Consider the following 23,887-nt stretch of genomic DNA (forward strand, 5'->3'; position numbering starts at 1 on the left):
TTGTGTCACAGCAGTGGTGACCCAATGCAATGTTTCTCAATCCTGGTCCTCGGTACCCACCTCCCTGCGTGTTTTAGATGTTGCCCTGCTCCAACACACCTGATTAGAATAGACAGCTCATTAACAAGCTCTGACAAAAGCCTGGCAATGACCCGTTTATTTGAATCAGGTGTGTTGGAGCAGGGAATCATCTAATACGGTGGTCCCCAACCTTTTTTCCTTGAAGCCCCCCTTGCTTGTGTCCAGGACAAATCAATTGTAATTGTTTGGCTTTGTATTTGCATCTATGTGACTAAAAAAACACACACTAATAATTTATATATATATAAATAAATAAAAGAGTTTTACCTCACCGCACTAATAGTGATGACTAAGCATCATCAGGAGAGGGGAAGTCAAAGCTGTGTTTACTTTACTGGAAGGGAGGGAGAGAGGGCTGCGCGCTGTCGGGCAGGACAGGAGTGCGTGCGCGCGGGACATCAGCACACCGGCCGGGTCAAAGGAGCTGCAAGGATGGAGATTCGACCAGACAGGTTTAAGGCGGTCGCGGGCAAAACTCTGGGGAAAATTCACAGGTACACACTTGATTCAAATAATTCTCATCTCCGACTTTTCCCCCCGTTTCCGTGCGTGTTCACGGTTCACGGTTCTGCTTGTTCTCTGCGGGACACTGCAGCTCAATCCCATCCTCTCTGCTCCAACCAGTGAAGTCAAGCAAAGTAAAAGTTAGATTTTTTTAAATTTTTTTTTTTTTTTTAATTAAATGTAACCGTTAAAGGGGGCGAGAGTTGCATTCAAGTAGTAAATCGTAAAGGGAGCGGCTTAAGTCCAGCTTTACGCAGCGCAGAGCGCAGGATGGATTGACGGCACCAAACTAAGTGATGAAATGAGGGAGAATATTTGTCTCATTTGACACTGGTTTTCGAAATTGTGGAAGTGTGGGGAAGTTGGAACACATGCTTTTGCTTTGTTGGTTTTACCTTTTTTTCTCCTCTTTTTGTTTTTCCTCTGTGTAACAAAACGCCTTCTCTTACTGTTTGTGTAAATGTTAGTTAATCTGTTCTTGTGAGCGTTGCACCAGCACAGAGTAGATTGTTGTTTCAGACGGAAGAAAGTGTGATTACATGCATCTCCAGAGAGCAACCTGGCTGAATGAGAGCGCTGACCAGATGGTGTCAAAGTGTGTGACTTCGGTCCTTTGATTGTTGAAACCTAAGACATTATCTGGAACAATTTCATAGGAGCTATCAAAAAGAAATAAAAAACAGAAATAGTTGTAGTCCTTTAGTGACATGACGATTTCTTTTTAAAGAGAAGCTTCAACCTATAGTACCCCCGACCCATATGTCTTCTTTATTGCAAATGTGATAAAGTGCTGTGTAAATATATCTTAGATAAATGAGATATTATAACAAAAGTTGCTTCAGATTTGGTGTGCTCTGTGAACACAATATTTCATGAAAAAAGAGATTAAAGACTCTGATAGAACCTCATGCAATAACCTCTGCTTTAAGCTTTTACTCTCAGGATTTGAGGTAGAAACTGAACATATAAATCCCGTCCTGAAATAGCCTGTTTTTCAGTCCAGCTGTCGAGCCACACAAATCCCCACACACACACACACACACACACACTGACTCCATCCCAGCATGTCACTTCCTCCAGCCTCTCTTCCCTCCATCATCCCTCCACCACTCATTGATAAACCAGTACAGACAATTTTCTGCCTTTACCAGGGTCTCCCAGATTAAAAGACATGCAAATCCCAGGCTTTTCCTGTGTTCCTCTGCTCCTGCTCATGAGCCATGCATGTGGTGATCTATGGGATTGGATTCAGATTGGGTGGAATGGAGTGGAGTTTCCTTTGGCTTAGCTCGTGCAGCTCATGCAGGTTTTATGTGGCCACAGTGTGACATGCAAGGCATGGTTTCTGAAGGCAACATGAACATGTATGTTTTATGTGTGTGTCTGTGTGTGCGTGTGTGTGTGTGTCCATATAAATGTGTGGCTTAGAGGATGTCCCTGCACTGTATCTGTGCACAATCTCACCACCTCACAGACAAAACCTTAATCCCTCCCTGATGAAAGCAGCCGTGGTTCCATCTATTATTTAAACACCTTCTCCATCTGAATGCATCTCCTGTTTCTATATTAAACTCCACTACGTCAGCCTAAACTTCAGTATGATAAGTGCACTCCACACTCTTTTAAATGAAAAACAAACCCAAAAAAAAGACAAAATGTGTTCATATTCTCGTGTCGGGGAACTATACTCCACGACGACACTGCATGAAACTTAAGATTCACTATAATACTCTGTGGAAACAATTATAATTGAGATTTTACTCATGATAATGTCCCATATTGTTTTTAACATACTCTTAAATTCATTTAAAAAAACATGGCTACACATTACACATTATTCAAGCTTTGTAAAACTGCAGGACCTGCATTTTGGCATATTGTAATCACAGCATAATTGCGGATTATTGCCAATCACTGTATAGTTATACAATATAACAATATGTACTTATAAGAGCAGCTTTGCCACTTCTGTGTTTATGTGCCAAATTAAAAAAAGTGAAATATTTCATCTTATACTGCAGCTAACTTAACTTACCTCAATGACTACTTAGCAACTCACTGAATGTTAAGGCTGAACAATTAATCGTTCTCAAATCACAATCCATTCTACATTTGACTGATAGATACCAAATAAAAATGTAACACATACACTTTAGATTGTATTTTGATTTTCAATGGTATTAAGTCAATTACAGTGAATATTGAACTGAAGGTTGTCCTAAAAACTGAAAAATCACCATTACATATATTCCCCAAATCGTTCCGAAATACTGTATATGACCAACAAGGCAAAATAAGACAGATGTGAGAAACATACCCAGTGCTGTAAGGAAGAAAAAATGATTGCACATCAAACGGAAGATGTATTTGATTACAGATTTTAAGCTGTAAGATGAGGACTCACTCTGTTGGATGCTATGTCAACCTAGAGAAATTTAAAAGATGCCAAAATAAAAATGAAGACCACACAATTACCATGTGTGTGTCTATCAGTCTGTGCCAGTGTGTCACTGTGCATGTGTCGTTAGCTACACGTTGTCAGGTGTGTCAGGTGTGTGATAAACCCCTCAGAAGTGAGCCGCGTCAGCTGCTAACGCTTGGCACGCAGGCCTGGTCACCGCACCTGGCAAAGCTGTTGGCCTCTATGAAGTGTGTACAAATGCACCGTCGAGTGTTTATGTTGCCTGAACACGAAACACAAACTGTCAAAGCATCTTAACATAATGATAAATGTAAATGTGATGATTGTGTTATGACACAGTGTGGTTCATCTGCTTACTGTCATGGCAAGAGCTGAAGCGTATGCAGTCCACATTAGCACAGTGATTGAGTTTTTCTATTTAGATGATAAGTCTATGAAGGTCATATGTGTGTGTGTGTGTGTGACAGGATGGGGAGGAGGGTTTCTCCCTGGGTGACACCGTCCCACTGAGACCCAATCTGTTCACTTCAGGGAGAGCGAGAGAGGCTCATGCAGGGCGGAAGGGGGACACAACACTATCAAAATTACAAAACAACTCCTGAAATTTCCATTTGAAAATTAAAAAAAAAAAAAAAAAAAATCCCTAAAGCTACTGCCCATATCTCCAAAACCCGACCTACAACTAGAGCACAAATGAGGGTGAAAACCAATTTAAGACAAGAGTGAAATAAAGAAAGAACTGCAGCACAGTTGGAGGATCAATCAGCACACGTGTGGACAATAATGAGCCGTCTGTCTGATGTTATATAATATTTTTCACTGTCAACCTCCCTCGCTGTCTCACTCTCTCAGTCTCTATCATCCTCTTATGACAGGATTACACAGAACGAACGCTCTGTGAACTGGTGAATTTAATATACAGAGTAAAAATAAATAAATAAATAAATAAAAACTCCCAGGTCACAGACCAGCGTTGAGTATTGTAAAATCACACATTTGGCCAAAATGATAAAGCTTTCCCTCCACAATTTAAAAGCAAAACTGGAAAACAATTTTTAATAACTGTGACAAGGAAAGATGCCGCAGACTTGTCTGGGATCTTTCACTGTATTCACCCGCTTGTTAAAAGGAATAATAATGGTCCTATAAAGCTCCAGATTAGATATGTATGAATTACCTCATGTCTGAATATCTGTATTTGAATATATTAGGTTATAGTGATGCACTGATGGATGAATTCCTTTAGTTCTCATTTAAATCAGCTAGATCTACGACTCTAAAAAGATGTGTGAACTGAAATAAATGTAGTCTGTAGAGGCAATGACGTCCCGAATCATTGACTTTGTTTTACATGGACACCACTAAGAGTATGGATTATTATTCTGAATAAACGGTTATTCAGATTATGCAGTCGACATGGATTTCCAGTATTTTAATACATAGAACAAGATGTTAATTGTCCCCGGAACCATCACTAATTATCAACTATCATCAGTAGATATTAGAATATACTAATCACAGTAACAAGTACAGCAGGTATGAAACACACAGAAGCACAGCTCAGTCAGCACAGGCGGTCTTGCACCAGGGAACTACGGTGGCCTTCACATACCAGAGTACTCTTTCTCAACTCTCTCCACTCTCCCACTGCCATTTCCTCATTCTTCTTTATTGGTTTATGCATCTAAAGTGCTTAAAAGAAAGGCTTAAAATCAAAATTCTGCCAATAAACGCCTCATAAATGTTACACACGGACCTTTAACTAGATTATTGTTACTGTTATTATGCATGTGAATCAGGTTTCAGGTTGTTGCGCTGGCTTTGTCGTCACTGTAGCTGCTTCTGTGCTCAGGTGAAAGGCACAGATGTGGGCTCAGTTTGAGCCGAACATAGCCACTGATGAGTTTCCACTGAGCCTTGTTACTGTTGTAATTACGACATTTCCGAGAGCCCAAGGTCATAGGACTCCTGCATGCTTACATACTCTGGCTCATTAATTGTTGCCAGCTGAGACCAATCAGCTCCTCTCTGTGTGTGAACAAGAGAAGCTGCATCACCTGGGTGGAAGCTGACGGTGCTGTGAGTCTCACACATGGAGGCGAATGTCCAGTAACAACTCTTTTCTTCTTTGAAGAGTGAGCGTGTAAGTGAATTCGTTCACTAACACCTCATCAGTCTTGTATAAAGTACCTTAAATGGATACTTAAGTAAAAAATAGAATAAAATAGACTTTGGTAGAAGTTGAATTCACTTAAAGTAAAGTCTTAAAGTAGATGACATTAACTATACTTGATACTATGAGTATCAAAGGTAATTTTCTGATATAAAATGTATTTGAGTTTTAGAGGTAAAGGTATTTAAAATAAGTGAAGAGTAAGGATTGAGCGGTGGTAACTCAGTGGTAGGGCGAGTTGTCGTTCAACTGGAAGTTTGTGGGTTCAATTTCTGGCTCCACTTGTCTATGTCTGTCCTTAAACCCATGTTGCAGTGTGTGAATGGCTGAATGGCAAAACTGTAGTGTAAAGCAGCTCATCAAGACTAGAAAAGCTCTATATAAATACAGAAACTATTACCAACTCTTCTTCTTCTGATTTTATTTGGTAGTAATGAGGAAATGTTGTGGAGTAAAAGTAAAAGTTGCTAGAATGATAAATAACAAAGTAAAGTACATATACGTGAAAAGAAAGTGGAGAGCCTGAGCTAGTGTGCTATTTTCGGACTTACACAGACACACACACACACACACAGTGGGCCCTTTAGTGGAATGCATCAGTAATTAACAGTAATTGTTGCTGAGGGCTAGCCTCGTTAGCTGGTAGCATATGTGTAGGTGTCAGGCTGCAATCTGTCCGGAGGTTTCTAATGAGGATCCTCCTGCAACCTTCACTAACTCTGTAGTAGAGCATTAAACGGCGCTCAGTCACTGTTACTCTGAGCTCCAGTCAGATGCTGTGTCAGCTCTGCTGTTTGTTACAGAGAGATGAGATGTGTAACCTGATGGAAAGCATGAACGCACACCTTCCTCAAGTGACACCAGCTTATTCAATCCGTCAGTCAATCAAACTTTATTTATAGAGCACTTTTCGTACAATTTAAATGTAGCACAAAATGCCCTCCCGACCACCCTTAATCCCTGTGATCAAATATAACAGGTAATAATAAAATGGAGTTACAGTCAAAAGGCATTTCACAATTTGGTTTGTTTATTGGCAACAAACTGGTAATATTGTACATGTCCTGATGCAGGTGTGACAATATGATATACTGCAAGTCAGTATGTTGAATTATGGGCTGTGCACTATGTTCAAATCAATCAATTCAATAAAATGTTATTTATTATTGCGCCAAATCACAATGTCAAGGCGCAAAAACTCATCATCAAAACGAAAAATTAACAATTTGACAAAACCAATCAAGATGGTTTTATATGTAAAAAAAAGAAAAGAAAAAAGCATGAAATCCACCGCGTGTCATGACAGAGAGAGAGAAGCAGACTGAGCCAGTGCAAGTCTGTCCTTCCATATTCATTTCCGGAAGTAAATCATTTTTGTAATCCTTATCAGATTAAGAGAGAGAGAGAGAGAGAGAGCACCCTCTCTAATCTCTCTCAAACATTGCTTTACAAAATATTTATGTTCTGATTTCTTGACAATGAAAGTATCTCATGGCAGAGTAAGGTAAATCATTTATAGATTGTTATTCTGGCATATTTTATGCTTACTAAATAAATATATAAAGGGATGATGCAGAGTTTGCTTTATGGAAATAGGGGGGAGGGGTCTAAGTAAGAAATGTAAGGACTGCTTGGATAAAACAGACACAAATGCAGAAAGACAAGATAATAGATTGATGGACAGTGACAGGCCATGGTATCAATGTTTAAAATATTTATTAAAAATCACTAACCAATGAGAGTGATGACCTGTCTTGAAAATGTGGTTGAAAAACCGGAACGTTCAGTTCAGTGAACAATGGGTTTGCTGAGAATTTATCGAAGCTCAGATTCAAATCACCATTTTAAAAAATGCAGGGACGATCATTACGTGGAACAAATCCTTGTGGTGTCTTTGGCATTTGCCGTGCGTCATCCTCTGACTGAGCGCCTCAGACTAGTGTAAAGTGGACGACAACACACAATTTACACACTCACATTAAAAATGATTTCAATGAAATTGATTTAAATTGTGTATCTACAGCTAGTATACATGCAGTGTGTGTGTGTGTGTGTGTGTGTGTGTGTGTGTGTGTGTGTACCTGTATTTGGTAGCTCTTTAGGACATTTTCTGGTATAAACACTGACCTTGTCAGGACCAAATGTCAAACAAAGCTTTCTGAGGACATTTTGGCTGGTCTACACAAGTTTGATGGGCTTTTTGAGGATTAAGACCTGGTTTTAGGTTAGGAAAAGGGTATGCATTATGTCTATGAGTGTCCACAGGAATAATGCAAAACCAGCATGCGTGTATGTGAGAGAGAGAGAGACAGAATGGAGGTTGTTACACACAGATGGCCTCTCTCTTTGACTCCTGTGGAAAAAAGTGACAACCAGTGGTTCAGTGCTTTGGATACAATTGTCACTACATCCTTCCAAAATGGCACCTTTTTTAAAGGGGAAACTCAGAAGGCCCTTGGCTGCAATAAAAATGTGTACGTGTGTAACCTCGCGGTATTCAACCTTCCATTCAGACGTATTAAATGTGAGCCTCAGATCTGCTGCTTGTGTCTGGTAGAGTGGACATCTTGGACAGCACCAGTATGGCGGCAGGTCCCAGGCGTCCTGAAGGAGAGGACACTGTGGGAATGTGCTGTCATCGCTAAACCTGCTCCCCGACCAGTGACAGCTGTCTCCACACACTGGGACATGCTGAGTCAGACACCGTCCCAACATGGTGCATGCTGTCTGCATGGAAGTGTACACTATGTGTCAGTGTTTGTGTCTATGTGAGTCTATGCTTATGAGTTTAAGTCAAACAGTGGACAAAATGACTCAAATTTCTGCAGTAAAAGACATGCATGAAGAAAATATATACTCTACTTATGTCATAACTCCAACCTGGTTGGAACAAGGGCCTCTCTGTCCTCACAGTCCAAAAACATGCAGATTTGGGGATTAGACAAAAGTAAACACTCAAAATTGACCATAGGTGTGAGAGTGGATTGTTTGTCTCTATGTGGACTGGTGACCTGTCCAGGGTGTGACCCCGCCTTTCGACCCATGTCAGCTTAAATTGGCACAGCACACCCCCGCGACCTTCATGTGGAGGATGAAGTGGTAGAAGATGGATGGATGGATGTTGTAACTCCAAAAACATGAAAGACTATTTATAAAAATATGCTCAACACTGACACAGACACAGGACACATAATGAAGAAGCAGGAGTGGTGCTCACTGTGGTCTTCAGCTGCTGCAGTGCTTCTGCTTCAGGCTTCCAGGTGTTGTGCATTCAGAGATGGTCTTCTACATATCTTGGTTGTAACAAGTGGTTGTTTGAGTAACTGCTGCCTTTCTGTCATCTCAAATCAGCCCGGGCATTGTGGCATTTTTGACCAGAGCACTGAGAAAAATCCCAGCATATCCACAGTTTCTGAAAATACCCAGACTCACTTAAATCACATTTCATCCATATTGTGATGCTTGATTTAAACTCCTGGAGGTATTCTTGATCATGCCTACACGCCTAATGAGATTGATAAGATAGTTGCATTCAATTGTTAGTAGTTGGTGTACCTAAAAAAAAAAAAAAGATATCTGACTGTAATCATTTCACTGAGCTGAGCCACGTGGAGCCATGTTTTCAACTTTTCCAAAGTCACCTGAATGTGAAATGTCCCCCACAGTCCCAGGAAATCCCATTTGAGCCAATGTTTCCATGTTAGGCAACTTTATCACCATCAGTGTCTCTAGATTTGACCCATGTTATGCATAATGTGGTGGAATCACCTTTATGTGACTAAGTCTTGGGATCTTTATCAAAGATTTTAAACTGCTCTTTATGGCAGCAACAGAACATCTGGAAACATGTCTTGTGAATAGTTGTATGAATAGCTTTTTTCTGAAGTGCAGTCCTGGACTCTCTGTGTGTCCCTCCAGGCTGATTGAGAAGCGGCAGCCCAATGGAGAGACCATCGAGTTATCAGCAGATGGCCGTCCAGAGCTGGTGGAGGAGAAGGAGCTGCCGGTGGTTGACTGCACCTGCTTTGGTTTGCCCAGGCGGTACATCATCGCCATCCTGTCTGGCCTGGGATTCTGCATCTCTTTCGGCATCCGATGCAACCTGGGTGTGGCCATTGTAAGCATGGTCAATGATCACACCGTCTACAAAGGCAACAAGGAAGTACTTGTGGTGAGTGGCACAGAGATCAGAAATCAAAGATTTTCTCTTTTGCAAAGATGATTAAATAAATGCAGAATGATGAAAGATATAGGTCAACAATGACGTTTGGTTGTCATCCTCTTTAAAAATCTATAGATGCAGAGATGTGTTTGTATTTTGTCTCCAGGCTGCACAGTTCACCTGGGACCCTGAGACCGTGGGTATGATCCATGGCTCGTTCTTCTGGGGATACATCGTCACTCAGATCCCAGGAGGCTTTATATGTCAAAAATTTGCAGCCAACAGGTGAATATCTTTGAGTTTACAAATACTTTCCAACATCCTCTCGCAATTCTAGCCTGCTATGAAATGCTTGATTTGGCCACAGTATTGGGTATTTATTTATTTATATTTGATTTGTTTATTTTTGGCATGAGCTCCCTCACTTACTCTCTGAAAATCCACCACTTCACTGTGAAAATCTATGAATTTGGTTTGACGGCCATAACATCCAACCATCAGCTAAAGCAAGGCTTCATCTTTATGCACCTCATGCTGCTCTTGTTATCTCACATGTTGTGTTTTGTGTTTAAGAGTGTTTGGCTTTGCCATAGTGGCCACCTCCACCCTCAACATGCTGATTCCCTCTGCCGCTCGATGCCATTACAGCTGCGTCATACTGGTCAGGATATGCCAGGGCCTTGTCGAGGTACGGCGTGTCTCTGTGTGCACATGTACCTGACGGAATGTGTCATAGAGTTTCTCTGACTGTATTTTGTCCCTCAGGGTGTTTCATACCCTGCCTGCCATGGGATCTGGGCCAAGTGGGCGCCTCCTTTGGAGAGAAGTCGACTAGCCACGACGGCCTTTTGTGGTAAAGTTTTAACAGCCTAAGAATTAAATATGTGATCTCTGCGGTAAAAAATACATGGAATTTCCACTATAATTATTTTCTGTGGGTTTAAAAATGTAGCATCCAGAGGTTCCTGCAAATTGTAAGGTATTAGAAGACATGTGGATTTCCCCTTGATTTCCTTGATGTCAGTGTGATATTTTGACAGAATATACCCTGAAAACTAGGGCCCTGACACTGCAGCAGGCAAACCAGCTTAGAAGCTCATTACTGCCACCTACCTAACTGGAGTGTAGGTGCACTTTTAGGTGATTTAAGAAAAAACATAGGAGAATGAAAATAACAGACAAACACAAAGATTTTTGTGACTCATCACAGGTGCATTACACATCATTATAAAATCAGAAAAGGTCTAAAAAAAACACACAAACTGTGCATGTGTAAACACCATTATAGTTATCGAAACATGAATTTAACTGAAGAAATTCTTAAATCTTGTGACCAATTTAAACAACCATGTCTCTACGTTAATGCATGACAACACTGTCAGGCTTTTTAGACCTGTCTCCATTCATCCCTATGAGAAAATGTTTTGCTTTGCATCGATAAAGCAGAAACACTAATAAATAAGATTTCAGAAATCACTGAATGATAAAAACTAAATGATGTTTTTCTTTGTCTCTTTGGATATCTTTTTAGGATCCTATGCAGGGGCAGTGGTGGCCATGCCTTTAGCTGGAATACTGGTGCAGTACATCGGGTGGCCTTCAGTATTCTACGTCTATGGTTAGTATCTTAATAGTGAAATACTGTTGTATGTATGTGTTGGTTTACTGCACTATTATGACAGTAGTACTAGTAGCTCTTCAGCTGAAATACAGATGTATCCAAAGTTGATTTCTCTTGTGCATAATTGAGAATGAATGGTGGAGCTTTTATGACAACCTCCAGGATTTACTGACTTAAAAAAAGAAATTTAGTGTCACCCGACACCCGATCAGCACATGTGAGATTGACAATGTTATCATCAACCCAGAGGAAGGTTGAGTGTCTCTTTGGCTTTTTCTCTCACACTGATGTTGTCGGCTTCTGTGCTCTTGTGTCGTTTCCTCTCTCTTCCACTCTTTAGGCAGCTTTGGGATATTCTGGTACTTGTTCTGGATTCTGGTGTCATATGAGAGTCCTGCAGCCCATCCCACCATTACACCAGAGGAACAGAAGTACATCGAAGAGGCAATCGGAGAGAGTGCATCATTTCTCAATCCTCTCCAAGTATGACACCATAGATTTTTTATTTATAGCCCAGCAGTCAAACACTGAAAAACTTTTATAGTGCAGATGCACATACTGTACACACACGTTCTGGCTGACTCACTAGTCCACAAGTAATGTGTTTTGTTTTGTTTTTTCTTTTGGTGAAAGAAATTTAAAACCCCATGGAGACACTTCTTCACCTCCATGCCAGTCTATGCCATCATTGTGGCCAACTTCTGCAGGAGCTGGACCTTCTACCTGCTGCTCATCAGTCAGCCAGCCTACTTTGAGGAAGTCTTTGGCTTCGAGATCAGCAAGGTAAGAACAAGAACGTATTATCCATACAGTAAAAGCTCAAGTATGCAGGAATTGTGCACGGCTGTTTGTAAACACAGCAGAGCACAGCAGAGTGGGACCTTCCTTCCTTTCATAGACGGCATGAAAACAGACTTGGTGTAGTTTTCAGTGTGTACACTGCTGATACTGTGATTAATACTACTGCAGGAACTTAACATTTGTTGTAGAAATGTCGATACTTAAGTTTCACCACTGATGCTTACCTGTCAGACAGAAAAGAGACCACCTATGTTTCCCTCTGCATTCCCTTTTTCAGTCTTTCTCACTCTTTTTGAACGGCTTTTGTCAGCTTGGTGTTTATCCTCACTAGGCTTAGGTTTGTTGTGTGCCGTGCCTGCTATTATCACAGCCTTTAACTGCTTGGTTGTAACCTGATTGTCCTGGCTGCTCACTATTATTGACTAGAGTATATAAACAAACACACTGGCCCAATGCTGCTGCCCACAAATACATACCGATCCAAAACAAAACTAAGAGAAAACGGTAAATACCAGCAGAGAACATTGTCGCTGTAGATAAAAACACCATCACATCCTTCTAGTGGCCACTACTATGGATGATTGACAGGGATTATGTTTGAATTTATACTTTGCTGCATACTACCTTTAATTAACACATTTTACAGTGGCTGTAGATACTGTCATTTATTCTAACTCTATACTTGCATACATCTCAAATTAAATAATTCATGTAAGTTCACTTGTAAAGATTTACAACTAAACCGAGATGTCAAGTCCAGTTGAAAAGTTGCAGCACTGTTTGGGAGTGTTTGCTGTAACAATAGCTGAACCTTTGAACTGAAACAGCAGCTTTTCAACCTTCACACCGATCGTTTCCAATCCTCTAGTAATAATAAGAACACAATCGCTCCCTCTCCCCTTCCTTTTTTTTTTCTACCTCAGGTGGGCATGGTGTCAGCTTTGCCCCATCTGGTGATGACAATCATTGTGCCTGTTGGAGGCCAGTTGGCAGACTACCTGAGAACCCACAACCTCATGTCCACCACCAACGTCAGGAAGATGATGAACTGTGGAGGTGAGAGTTGAAGGGGGGAATAAAAACGACCAAGGGGGGGAAAAGAGGAGAAAACTCATGATAGTGTACAAGCACAAGTCAAATAACTTCTGAATCTTCATGACACAGCTACTGAACAACGGTCTGAGTTGGATGTTCTGAGCTACAAAAAAAAAGTACAAAAAACTGTAATAAGTGGCTAAAAAACTTAATTCTGTCTAAAATTAATACATTTGTAAAGTGTCATAATGAATGTAGTCCTGTTTATTTATTTATTTATTGTTTTATTCCATTTAAAGCAGTGGCTCTGTAACCTTCTCTTCTGAAATACAGCAGCTGCCAAAATCAAATTTTGCATTTTGTTTTGTGCAACTTAAAGTTCTCGATTAATCGTTTGGTCCATAAAATACCAGAAAACCTTAAAAGATGTTGATCACTGTTTGTCAAACCTGGAAATGATGACGTTCTCAAATGTCTTGTTTTGTCCACAAACCAAAATTATTAACTTTTAATGATTTCTTTGTTATCCAGAGCAAAGAAATGAAGAAAATACTCACATTTAAGAAGCTTAAACAATCGGAAATCTTGCTTTAATCATGAAAAATGATTAAAAAGTTGTGGTGGTTAAAGTCCGATGTCTCTGTCCAATGTGTGTACATGTTTCAGGTTTTGGAATGGAGGCTACTCTCCTGCTGGTGGTCGGTTTCTCTCACACAAAAGGCATTGCCATTTCCTTCTTGGTACTGGCGGTGGGTTTCAGTGGATTTGCTATCTCAGGTATGAGATATTATTAAGCTGAAAGCCCAATTTAATCAAATCTAATTTGCCACCTTTCAGCAATGTGGAAGTCATGGAAAACAGACTTAATCTGTCGCCACTGATGTCTGTTGCTCTAGAAATATCACTGCAAGTTTTGCTTCAGATAATACTCTGTATGAAAAAACAATTAGTGCTCATTTTGTTTGTCCTTTTTAGGGTTTAATGTCAATCACTTGGATATTGCACCTCGATATGCCAGCATACTGATGGGCATCTCAAATGGGGTGGGAACATTGTCTGGAATGGTGTGTCCTCTCATTGTGGGAGCCATGACCAAACACAAGGTACAGACCTTCACTGACGTCAACCTCACAACAACATTGATGTACATATTTAGTAGTCATTCCTTATTTTTCTTACATTGTTCCAGACACGTGAAGAGTGGCAGTATGTCTTCCTTATAGCTGCCCTTGTTCATTATGGAGGAGTGATTTTCTATGGTAAGTTTCAACTACCATTTTTTGTGAGGCCCTAAATATTAATATACTGTGCAAAGCTCTTAAGCCACTATTAGATTTGTTGTTTTTTGTGTGGAGTTTGCATGTGCGTGCGTGGGTTCTCTCCGGACAATCTAAATTGACCGTATGTGTGAATGTTTGTCTCTGTGTGTTTTCCCTGCTATGGACACCCTGAATAAGGGTGTCTAGGATAAAACGGTATAAAATGTGGTATAAAATGTGGTATAAAATTAATTCATTCAAGACTGTCACCCCAAAGGAGGTCAAGATGTGCTAAGTGCCAACTTAAGCTGGGGGCACACTAGGCCTTCGAGAGTGACAGTTTTAAGGGTAAACAAATATTGCCCTTGTTGTTTTGATATTACCCCTACTTCCTGTCGTCTTCGTCTTCTGACGCTATTTCCTGTGTCCCACCTACTCTTATTATTATCTATTGGCAACGTGTGTTTGCAGTTGGGTCGGTAAACCGTGCACACGACCTGACTGCGCCCAGAAAAAATTCAAACATGTTTGATTGACTGCGGCTGAGGTCGGGTCGGGTCTGTTACCCTCACACACAAACAGATTTCTGTGCCAACTCTACTGTCTTTTGCCTAAAAAAAGTAGTTTTATTATGTATATAATTATTATGGTTGGGTTTTTTAAGTAAATATTTCCTGTATTTTAAGGTTTTATCTTAATAAAGAGACTGGAAAAGTATGCACATTAAAACTTTGCGAAAACAACAAAGTTAGTGGTGATCCAAGTCTATTGCACAGTACTGTACATAATTATTATTATTATTTTATTCAACAGGACTCTTTGCATCAGGAGAAAAGCAACCATGGGCAGACATAGAAAACACAAGTGACGAGAAGTGTGGTATCATCGACGAGGACGAACTGGCCAATGAGACGGAGGAGCTCTATCGTGGAGGCGGGCAGTACGGTGCCATGAGCCAACCAGTGGTTGGTGCCAACGGGGGAGGGGCCGGAGGAGGAGGAGCTGGAGCAGGATGGGTGTCGGACTGGGATAAATCTGAGGAGTATGTTCAACCACCAGGATACAACTCATACATGTATGCAGGAGAGAAGGAGAAGGAGCTGACATAGAAGATTGACACGTGATGCAAATAAGAAACAAAAGGAGGAAGATTGTTTTGGGAAAGTTACTGCAATAATGGATGGAAATCCTGTGTGCTTTTGTACAGTATTTACAACTGCACATATCAAAAGTATGCGTCTAATTTATTCAACTCTGTGTGCGTGTGTGTGTGTGTGTGTGTGTGTGTGTGTGTGTTGCATGAAGGTTTTAGTCATAATGCACAGAAACACATGCAATTTTTAAAAAATAAACAAACAAAACTTCAGAATTCCTTCCTGCTCACTGATGAAGACTGATCAGGAGTTCTGTTGCCGTGGCATCACAGGCAAAATTGTGTGTATGTGTGTGTGTATATGTCTGCGTGTGTACACGTATGTGGTCTTTTTGCCTGTAGGCCTACAGACTGAAGTCTCTCAAGCCACTGGAACTGTGTCATAATTTAAATGTTCATGTGTAGAAGAAGAAGACGAAGAAGAAGGAGAAGAAGGGTTCATTCTTTCAAACTTTTCAAATGTACAAGAGAGAGAAATGTGCTTCAGTGTTGTATCAGTTTGTCTGTAATGCTTGTTGTTGATACGACAGGCTGCCCTTAACGCGTATGTGTGTGCATTTGTGTGTGCCAAGGCGACTCACTAAATCTCACCTGGGTCTGACCTAACTAGGTCACGGCCAGTCAAACGTATGGGTCACAAAGCCTCTATTTCCAGTAAATCACCTGACTCTTTCTATTTGTGCGTGCATGTGTGTGTGTATGTGTGTGGGTGATCCCTTTGAAAAAGTGGCCCAGGATGACAAGTAGAGTGTGATAGTTCCACTGCCACTGCTTAACCCCCAGTGGAACAATACAGTTATAATATTCCCACACATTACAGCCTCTGTTTCTGCCTTTTTCTGTGTCTGTGTGACTTACTCTCCCTCTGTTTCTGTTTCCCTCTCATTCTTGAATCTTTGCTGGTGCTGTTTTCCATGTCTTTAAATGTCAGTCATGTTTGAGTTGGTATGGGTCAGATCTTTTCAAATCGTGTGTGTGTGTATGTGTGTGTGGTTGTTGGGTGCAGGTGCTGAAACGTTACGCAGAAGGGAGCATGTTTCAGTGAGCACAGCAGTGTAATGCCCAGGCTGCTCTCTCTCTCTCTCTTTCTTTTATTTACAAACAGACACACATAGGTTGTACAAGCACAGTCATGTGCACCATGTACAGTGCACACAGGGAGTGTTAGCACAGTATTTGATATTTATGTATCATGCTTGACCGGATTTTTCTACAGTGATGTTGCTCTGCCAGTGACAGATTCTTGACGCGCTCCATGTGATAAAATATAATTTCCAGGTCGTTCTGACCATATTTCCACGTGCACATACAAGCCCACTGTTCCTTCCTAATCAAATGGCAGACTGGAAGGGAATTGGGCTTGTTACCAGAGAGCCCCTGTGCAAGGTGCTCAACTACCATTGCTTCTCGGGTGCAGATGCTCCTGCACCCGATTTGTGTGTATTCACTACTGATGTGTAAAGAAATGCAGAGCTTAAATTCACTATCAAAATATGGTAACCATTGCAAATATAAAAAGTAATTCTAATCCCTTCCACACATGCATAAACAGTCTCAAATTGTGTTCCAGTTGTGGTGATTTCTCACCAGGAAATTGTCCTTCATTGCATGTCCTCGTATTGTTTGAGCATTGACTTGTAAGTGTGTGCATGTGTGAGTGTGTACTCGCGGACTTCTTCAAATAGCAAGTTTCCATGGTTACTGTCCTCTTTAGAAGTAAAATGTTTTGGTGACTCAGCAGTTTCGGAGAACAAAAATATGTAAACTTATAATAATCAGTCAAAAAATGTATTAATAACCGACCAATATTGATTATTAGAAATCAGCCTGTCTGATTAATTAGCAGAAAAAAACACATCCATGTGTGTGCCCTTAAAAGGAGTCAGACAGCTGGGTAGTGACGTGTTGGGTCCATAGGTGGTGTCCCCTCAGGAGACACTGACAGTATCATCCAGGAAGGAAACCATCATACTGTATAAACTGCAACTGACTATCTGCAAAAAGAGTCAAATTCTGATATGGAATGACATGTGCTCACAGACACACACATTTATTTTAACATTTTAAGGCTGCATCCTCAGACTAGCAGAAGTTTTTTTTTTATTTAATGTGAAGAGGGTTTTTGGTTTGGCTCACTGTTGTGATAAAAAAAAAAACATTCAGAATCCTAAACAAGATTCATTTAAATCAAATACAGGAAAATGTGTCGGCATCAGACATTGGATTATTTAAAAACTTGACAAAAGCAGATTGCCATGTAGTTTTGAGTGATATGTGTCCATGACTTGAATGATTATTCCTGTGAGCAGTTTCAGTTTTCAAGTGTTGTATCAATGTATTCTTGATCAAGTTTCTTCTTTGTCTCAGTTTCAGTGTCGTCCTCCTCCAATCCTGATGAAATGTTTAGTTACCTTGTCGGAAACTGTGGAAAATATTCTATGTACAAAAGATGTATATGTGAGAAATCCTTGTGTATATTAAAAAAAAAACCTAAGTTATTTGAAATGGTATCACTATTTTGTTGCACAATCGTGTCATCAAGATTTATCACCAAATCAGCACAATGACGCATTAAATGTGTAGTTTTACAGTGTTGGGTCAGTGTTGTGCTCTCCTCCTCCAGCAGGACAGATGGATGCTGGATTATCTCTGTGATTTTAGGCAAAGATTAGATCAGAGAGCAGATGCACGCGGTGGGAGAGTGCGTGAGAAACATGGACGTCACAGTCAAGAGGCGTGAGTATGATGGTGGAACAGAGGGTGGGGGCTGTGTGTGCGTGTGTGTGTGTGTGTGAGAACAAATTGTCAAGAAAACCTATCTTTGTGAGGATATGTTGTCTGATCCACCCAACTTTAACAGGCTTTCTGAGGATTAAGAGCTGCTGTCCACACAAAGGACGCATGTGTCTGTGTTTTCTCTTTAGGACCTTTTCTGGTATAATCAACGACCTTGTCGGAGCCAGTAGTCCCCATGGAGACCATAAACCCAGTCCCAATGAGGTAGAACATAATTTCTGAGGAAGTTAAATGTTTAAATGTAGGACTAAGATTTGAATTGGTTAGGCTTTACAGATGTATGGAGGTCATTGTAGAGCCATAAGAAGAACAGCTGCACAAACCTGTGAATGTGTGTGCACACTGCCCGTCAACTGTATTGCAACTGGTGATAAAGCTTAATTTTATATTACCACAGTATTTTGGTGGGATAAAGTCTCTGGTGATTTTCATCTCAACATGATTCCTTTTATCTGATTTATTTTGAAAGAAAACCCCAGAAGCATGCTATCATGTCTGCATGTCTGTTTTTAAATATTTTACAAACAAAACAAAAACACAGTTGTCACTCACAGTCACAGTTCGTGATCTTTTTTTTATGATGGCCACTAGCTTCAATGAAGTGACGCAATTTCATTTTATGACCACAAGGGGTCAGTTAATACCCATGTATAACCTACTTCCTGTATGTACTTTCAAAATAAGATAATTCAATTCGTGTATGAGTATGTCAGTCATCATCTACCGCTTTGTATGAGTATGTGTATAAATGAAAAGAAAACATTCACATTTTTGGTATTGCTGTTTGTTTATTTATTCACTGTCATGGACATAAATATGTTATATGATGTGTACATATATTATTTTCATTAACACAACTATGCGTCTTCCGCAAGAGGAGAGCCTAAACTTTTTAAACCGTGTAAACCTCATTTAACAGAAAAGCAATGAAAGCAATTTCCAAATTTCAATTAGAAGTCCTGGTGTTGTCTATACTTGCTGTGCTCTTTTAATTGTGTTGATTCGTTGCTTTTTTTTTCATGTAATTGCTTAGGTTTTAAATATTGTCTTTTATTTTTAAGGAGCAGAGAGGAACCATCTGTGGGGAGAAAAGCAATGCTGCCACGCCCAATTGGGGCTCGTCCCGTTTTTGATTGGACGTGATTACTCACTTTGGGCGGTGCCATAATTTACAGGTAGATTGTGACTGGCTCTTTACAACGTCAGTTTTCTCTGCGGTCATTTCATTGGTTGTCTGACGACGGTTAACGTGAAAGTCCTCTGTTCTTACAATGAATCACAGCCAAGTCTAGATAACAGCCTGAAAGACTCTTCACTAATTTAACGTAAAGTTGAATTTTTGTTGAACAAATAGCGTCGGGAATTAGTCACACGTATAATTAGACACGTAACTACAGCCAGGGGAATAAGTTGCGGAGTGTTTTCTGCATTTGATATAAATTAAGTGTTTTTTAAACAAGGAAATCGTGCGAGGCTAACGTAATGTAGCAAGCTAATCTCGGTTAGTAATCTCAGTTATCCATCTGCCAACTCTCTTCTCGCAGACTGTAATCCCACACTGAGGTGAGTTTAAACACTTCTTCTTGTTCATTGGCACTTTTATCGACTCTTGTCACTTTGAAGAAGAGTTAACATGGAAGACAACTAACGTCAGCGGGTTTTAAAATTAAATATGGGTCAGTCTCTTCGCCATGCCAGTACAGGGAGGAAGAGAGCAACAGGAGGACCGCACAAAACACGCGATATGCGATAATGTTGTTGAATATCGCAATAACGATATGACAATAAATAAACATGTTACTATTTCTCTGCTTTGTTTCGCTTCTACCATAGACCCACCTATGCTACCTATGCTCAAAAAAGTTTCCAAAAAAGTCATGTAAACTTAATAGATCAAACCGCTGTGTCACTAATTGAATGTTTAAATTTTGATTTAAAAAAAGAATCCAATATTTTGCAAAGCACTACCCTTTTGTAGTGCAAAAAAACCTTGCACAACAAACAGACTTACTTTTGAAGTGGTGTAAAGTGTTGTTGTACACCAAAGATGGGGAAAAATGGTTAAATAAATCAATCATCTAACTAAATTGCAGTTCCAGTTGCAATAATTGTGCATGTTGATATCACAATGACAATACAACATATATATATATGTATATATGTATGTGTGTGTGTGTGTGTGTGTGTGTGTATGTATGTCTTTTTATATATATGTGTATGTGTGTGTGTGTGTGTATATGTGTATATGTGCATATGAAATACATGCCCCATGAATGAGGTTTAGATGTGTTCACTGCATTGTTTAAACCTCCTGACCTTGAAATCCTCTCCAGGTATGACTGAGTACAAGCTTGTGGTGGTTGGTGCAGGAGGTGTGGGGAAGAGCGCTCTCACCATTCAGCTCATCCAGAACCACTTTGTTGATGAATATGATCCAACCATTGAGGTGAGTGTTGTCACAGTGTGAACAGGGGGCATCTCTGAGTTGGTGCCATTTGAGTAGCTTAATCGATTTTTTTTTTTTTTTATTAGTGTTGTAGATATTTTTAACTTAATAGATACATTAACACATAGTTGAACGGGTCCACCCAATACTTTCAAACACAACTAAATGTTTAAATCTGTAAGAAATGTGCAGCTCTACTAACAGGTTACTGTACTTACTGTAAATATTGGGAAGTTTCACACATCATTGCCCACCAAAAATGCATTACATGTGGTTTTAAAGAGAGTCAGGTTTCAGCAGCTTCATTGCAAAACATTTAAATCGACAAGGTCTTGTTGGTACATGACGAAACCACGCAACTATCAAAGAAACATGTGAGTCACTATGACGCAACCCACTGGCTGATTTCTCTGAAGACATGTTTGGCCCTGCTTGTGCACAATCACACTCGTGCTCTGTTACAGGACTCGTACAGAAAACAGGTGGTGATCGATGGTGAGACGTGTCTGTTGGACATCCTGGACACTGCAGGCCAGGAGGAGTACAGCGCCATGAGGGACCAGTACATGAGGACAGGAGAGGGCTTCCTTTGTGTGTTTGCCATCAACAACACAAAGTCCTTTGAGGACGTTCACCTCTACAGGTATAAGGATGCTTTGAGGTCACATGTGCACTGCAACCAAACTCTTGTATCTCCCTAACTGGTGAAATAATCTGAAGCAAACTCATCAAAGTTGTCATGTCAGCTGTTGCACCAAACTGCAAAATGCATGTTCAAACCACATGGCACTACAATGCTACTTTATGACTAGAAGCATTATCTGTAATGCATATCTAGACAATGTGGTAGTGGTTTACTCTTCAGGCTGGTTCATATTCATAGAATATACATGCTGACATTTTAATGTTGTGATATGCAGATCGGTTACTGTACAGGGCTTTGCATAATAGATATGTTTTGTTTGTGGGATTTATTAACTTTTTGAACATTTATCCAGTCAAATTGAGCTTTGATAATAATTTTAATTGCACAAATAGTCACTTTTATTTCCGTTCTTTCAATGTAGGTACACGTCTAACCAGTCATGCATGTTTTGTGATGTGACATTGAGAATATTTAAAAGCAAAGAGCTATGACTATTTTCAAACAATAGGACCTTCTTCAAATCTTCATACTGTCTGAAAGTTGTCTTAAGTGTGTTTTCAAGCTGGGAGGTGGTAATGTTTAAGCCCCCTATTCAGACTGAGCACCGGTTTATCATTGCTAGATGTTGACTCCACCTGTTTCGTCCTGTGATGCAATTATTTTTTCTTGGACGTGTGACTCATGTCGCTCTTGGTGTGAAGAGAGAGGGTGTCTAAATTAATCTCCAAATCAATCGCACTTTTGTGTTAATTTGTGTCACCATTGATATGCAAAGGCATTAACCCACAGTTGAGAAATGTGGGTGTCTCCGAGCTTTAAGGCGCTGTTGCATGTGTGTGTGTGCCTCCTAACCAGAGAGCAGATCAACAGGGTGAAGGACAGTGACAGTGTCCCCATGGTGCTGGTGGGAAATAAGAGCGACCTGAGTACCCGCACTGTGGAGACACGACAGGCACAGGAGCTGGCACGAAGCTACAGTGTGCCCTTTGTTGAGACCTCAGCCAAAACCAGACAGGTATGGTGCAAAATATGTTAACACCTATATTCACTTTGTATGGATGTTTGAGTAAATAAAACATCGTTATGCATGTAAACTCTGGTGTGCAGGGAGTGGAGGAGGCTTTCTATTCACTGGTGCGGGAAATTCGAAGATATAAGGAGACCAACCGCAGCAACAAGAAGAGCAAGAAGAACTCTCAGAGACGTTGTTCAATACTATAGCAAACCACACACATAGCACCAGGATCCCTTATGGCACTTGTTTCATGCTCCCTCACTTACAGGTTTCAGGTGTAGCAAAATCCATTTCTACTGCTGTCACAGATTCTACTAACTGTATGCTGCCACAGGGTTTCCCATTAATTAATTTTTTTGTGCAGTCACTTTTCTGTTTTGATGATCAAACAATGGGAAACTACACTTTTGGGTCGAATTTGTCGTTAGGTCAGCATATGTGAAAACTTTAATTGGATAATGTGGTAGAAAGATTTGTGAGAAGTTGTCTTTATAGATACTTTTTTTGTACGTATATAATGTGGCCAGTTTGTTTTCAGCCCCGCGTGATTGTAGGGGTCAAGGGTTTACTGCGGTGCATCACTGCACTTTGCGCTGTTACATCAGGTTATGATCTGAACTCAAATCTCCTGGATTTATTACACCGTTCAGGTGAATTGTTCAGTCTACATCAGACTTCACAGAACAGCAATATATAGTTAATGAAAGTACTGTGAGACAGCTTCACCAGTAACAAAATCCTCAGATCTGTGTTCCAGACTCTTTGGTGCACTTTATCCATTTCATATTGTATTTATTAGTGTATAATTTGGGATTAGTGATTAATTGTACTCAAAACATCTTACAGTATGTCTTATCAAACGGATTGAGAACTGTGTCAAGAGGCTAGTTGAAAGTTGAGTCCTGCTTCCATAATTTCACGCCTTCTTTATCATTGGAAGTGTCCTGCTGTTTGCACAATCCATCCAGTCGCACTATATTCCAAAGTCCACTTTAGTGCCATTTTTTTGTTAGTCTGTGTGTTGGTGGTGCTTTCAGTTAGGTAACTGTGTTCAGAGCATCTAGTGTGTGCGCAAATATCCTTGTGATGACATGAAACCATGGGGTGGTTTATGTTCTAAAAAGACCTGGGTTCACGACCCGGTCTGACCGAGGGCCTTTCTGCATGGAGTTTGCATGTTCTCCCTATGTGTGCATAGGTTTTTACCAGGTTCTCCGTGGTTCCTCCCACAGTCCAAAAACATGCAGAAGTTAATTGAACACTCTAAATTGCCTGTAGATGTTACTGTGTGAGTGAATGGTTGTTTGTGTGTGTTGGCCCTGCATTGGACCGGCGACCTTTCAAGGTGTTCTCTCATGAGGAGGATAAAGCAGTAGACGATGGATGGTGTACTTTGATAAATACTCACTCTTAATGCAATTGATTTTTACATTTCTATTTTTGTAGTTTTGCAATTGACCAGCATCTGCTTTAAGAAACAGCTGTCCACATGATGTCATCCATATCCAAGACTCCTAATTTCCGAATGTAATGCAATACAAATATTTGATGTGATCAGAACACACCTGTCACTTACAGCTTTGTAGGTGACATCACTGTATTGCACTCTTCTGTAACCAACAAGTAAATGTCTGTAGCTTTTATGGCTCGTCTGTTTTGTTAATCAAGATCAATTTTGGTGTTCAAGACACAGCGATAAAACAAACATGTCAGGCATAATAATCAAACCGAGTATTTGCGAATTTACCCCAGTTCTGATTTGTAACCTTTGAT

At 40.3% G+C, this 23,887-nt stretch overlaps 2 protein-coding genes across 2 annotated transcripts; both read left to right on the forward strand.

The window, feature by feature from the left end:
• Positions 1–360: 360 nt before the first annotated feature.
• On the forward strand, positions 361–15,348 carry slc17a7a (solute carrier family 17 member 7a). The gene is made up of 13 exons (XM_044051936.1): positions 361–575; positions 9,099–9,351; positions 9,509–9,627; positions 9,916–10,030; positions 10,108–10,195; positions 10,874–10,960; positions 11,304–11,446; positions 11,597–11,746; positions 12,688–12,820; positions 13,466–13,576; positions 13,775–13,902; positions 13,989–14,058; positions 14,872–15,348. Exons 1-13 carry the CDS (start codon positions 367–369, stop codon positions 15,165–15,167), a joined length of 1,902 nt encoding a protein of 633 aa, XP_043907871.1. The 5' UTR covers positions 361–366; the 3' UTR covers positions 15,168–15,348.
• Positions 15,349–19,271: 3,923 nt separating this feature from the next.
• On the forward strand, positions 19,272–23,757 carry zgc:55558 (GTPase KRas). The gene is made up of 5 exons (XM_044051937.1): positions 19,272–19,570; positions 20,341–20,453; positions 20,918–21,096; positions 21,955–22,114; positions 22,207–23,757. Exons 2-5 carry the CDS (start codon positions 20,343–20,345, stop codon positions 22,318–22,320), a joined length of 564 nt encoding a protein of 187 aa, XP_043907872.1. The 5' UTR covers positions 19,272–19,570; positions 20,341–20,342; the 3' UTR covers positions 22,321–23,757.
• Positions 23,758–23,887: the final 130 nt, after the last annotated feature.

This window comes from Solea senegalensis, linkage group LG19 (assembly GCF_019176455.1).
Source record: "Solea senegalensis isolate Sse05_10M linkage group LG19, IFAPA_SoseM_1, whole genome shotgun sequence".
NCBI classification, from domain to species: domain Eukaryota; kingdom Metazoa; phylum Chordata; class Actinopteri; order Pleuronectiformes; family Soleidae; genus Solea; species Solea senegalensis.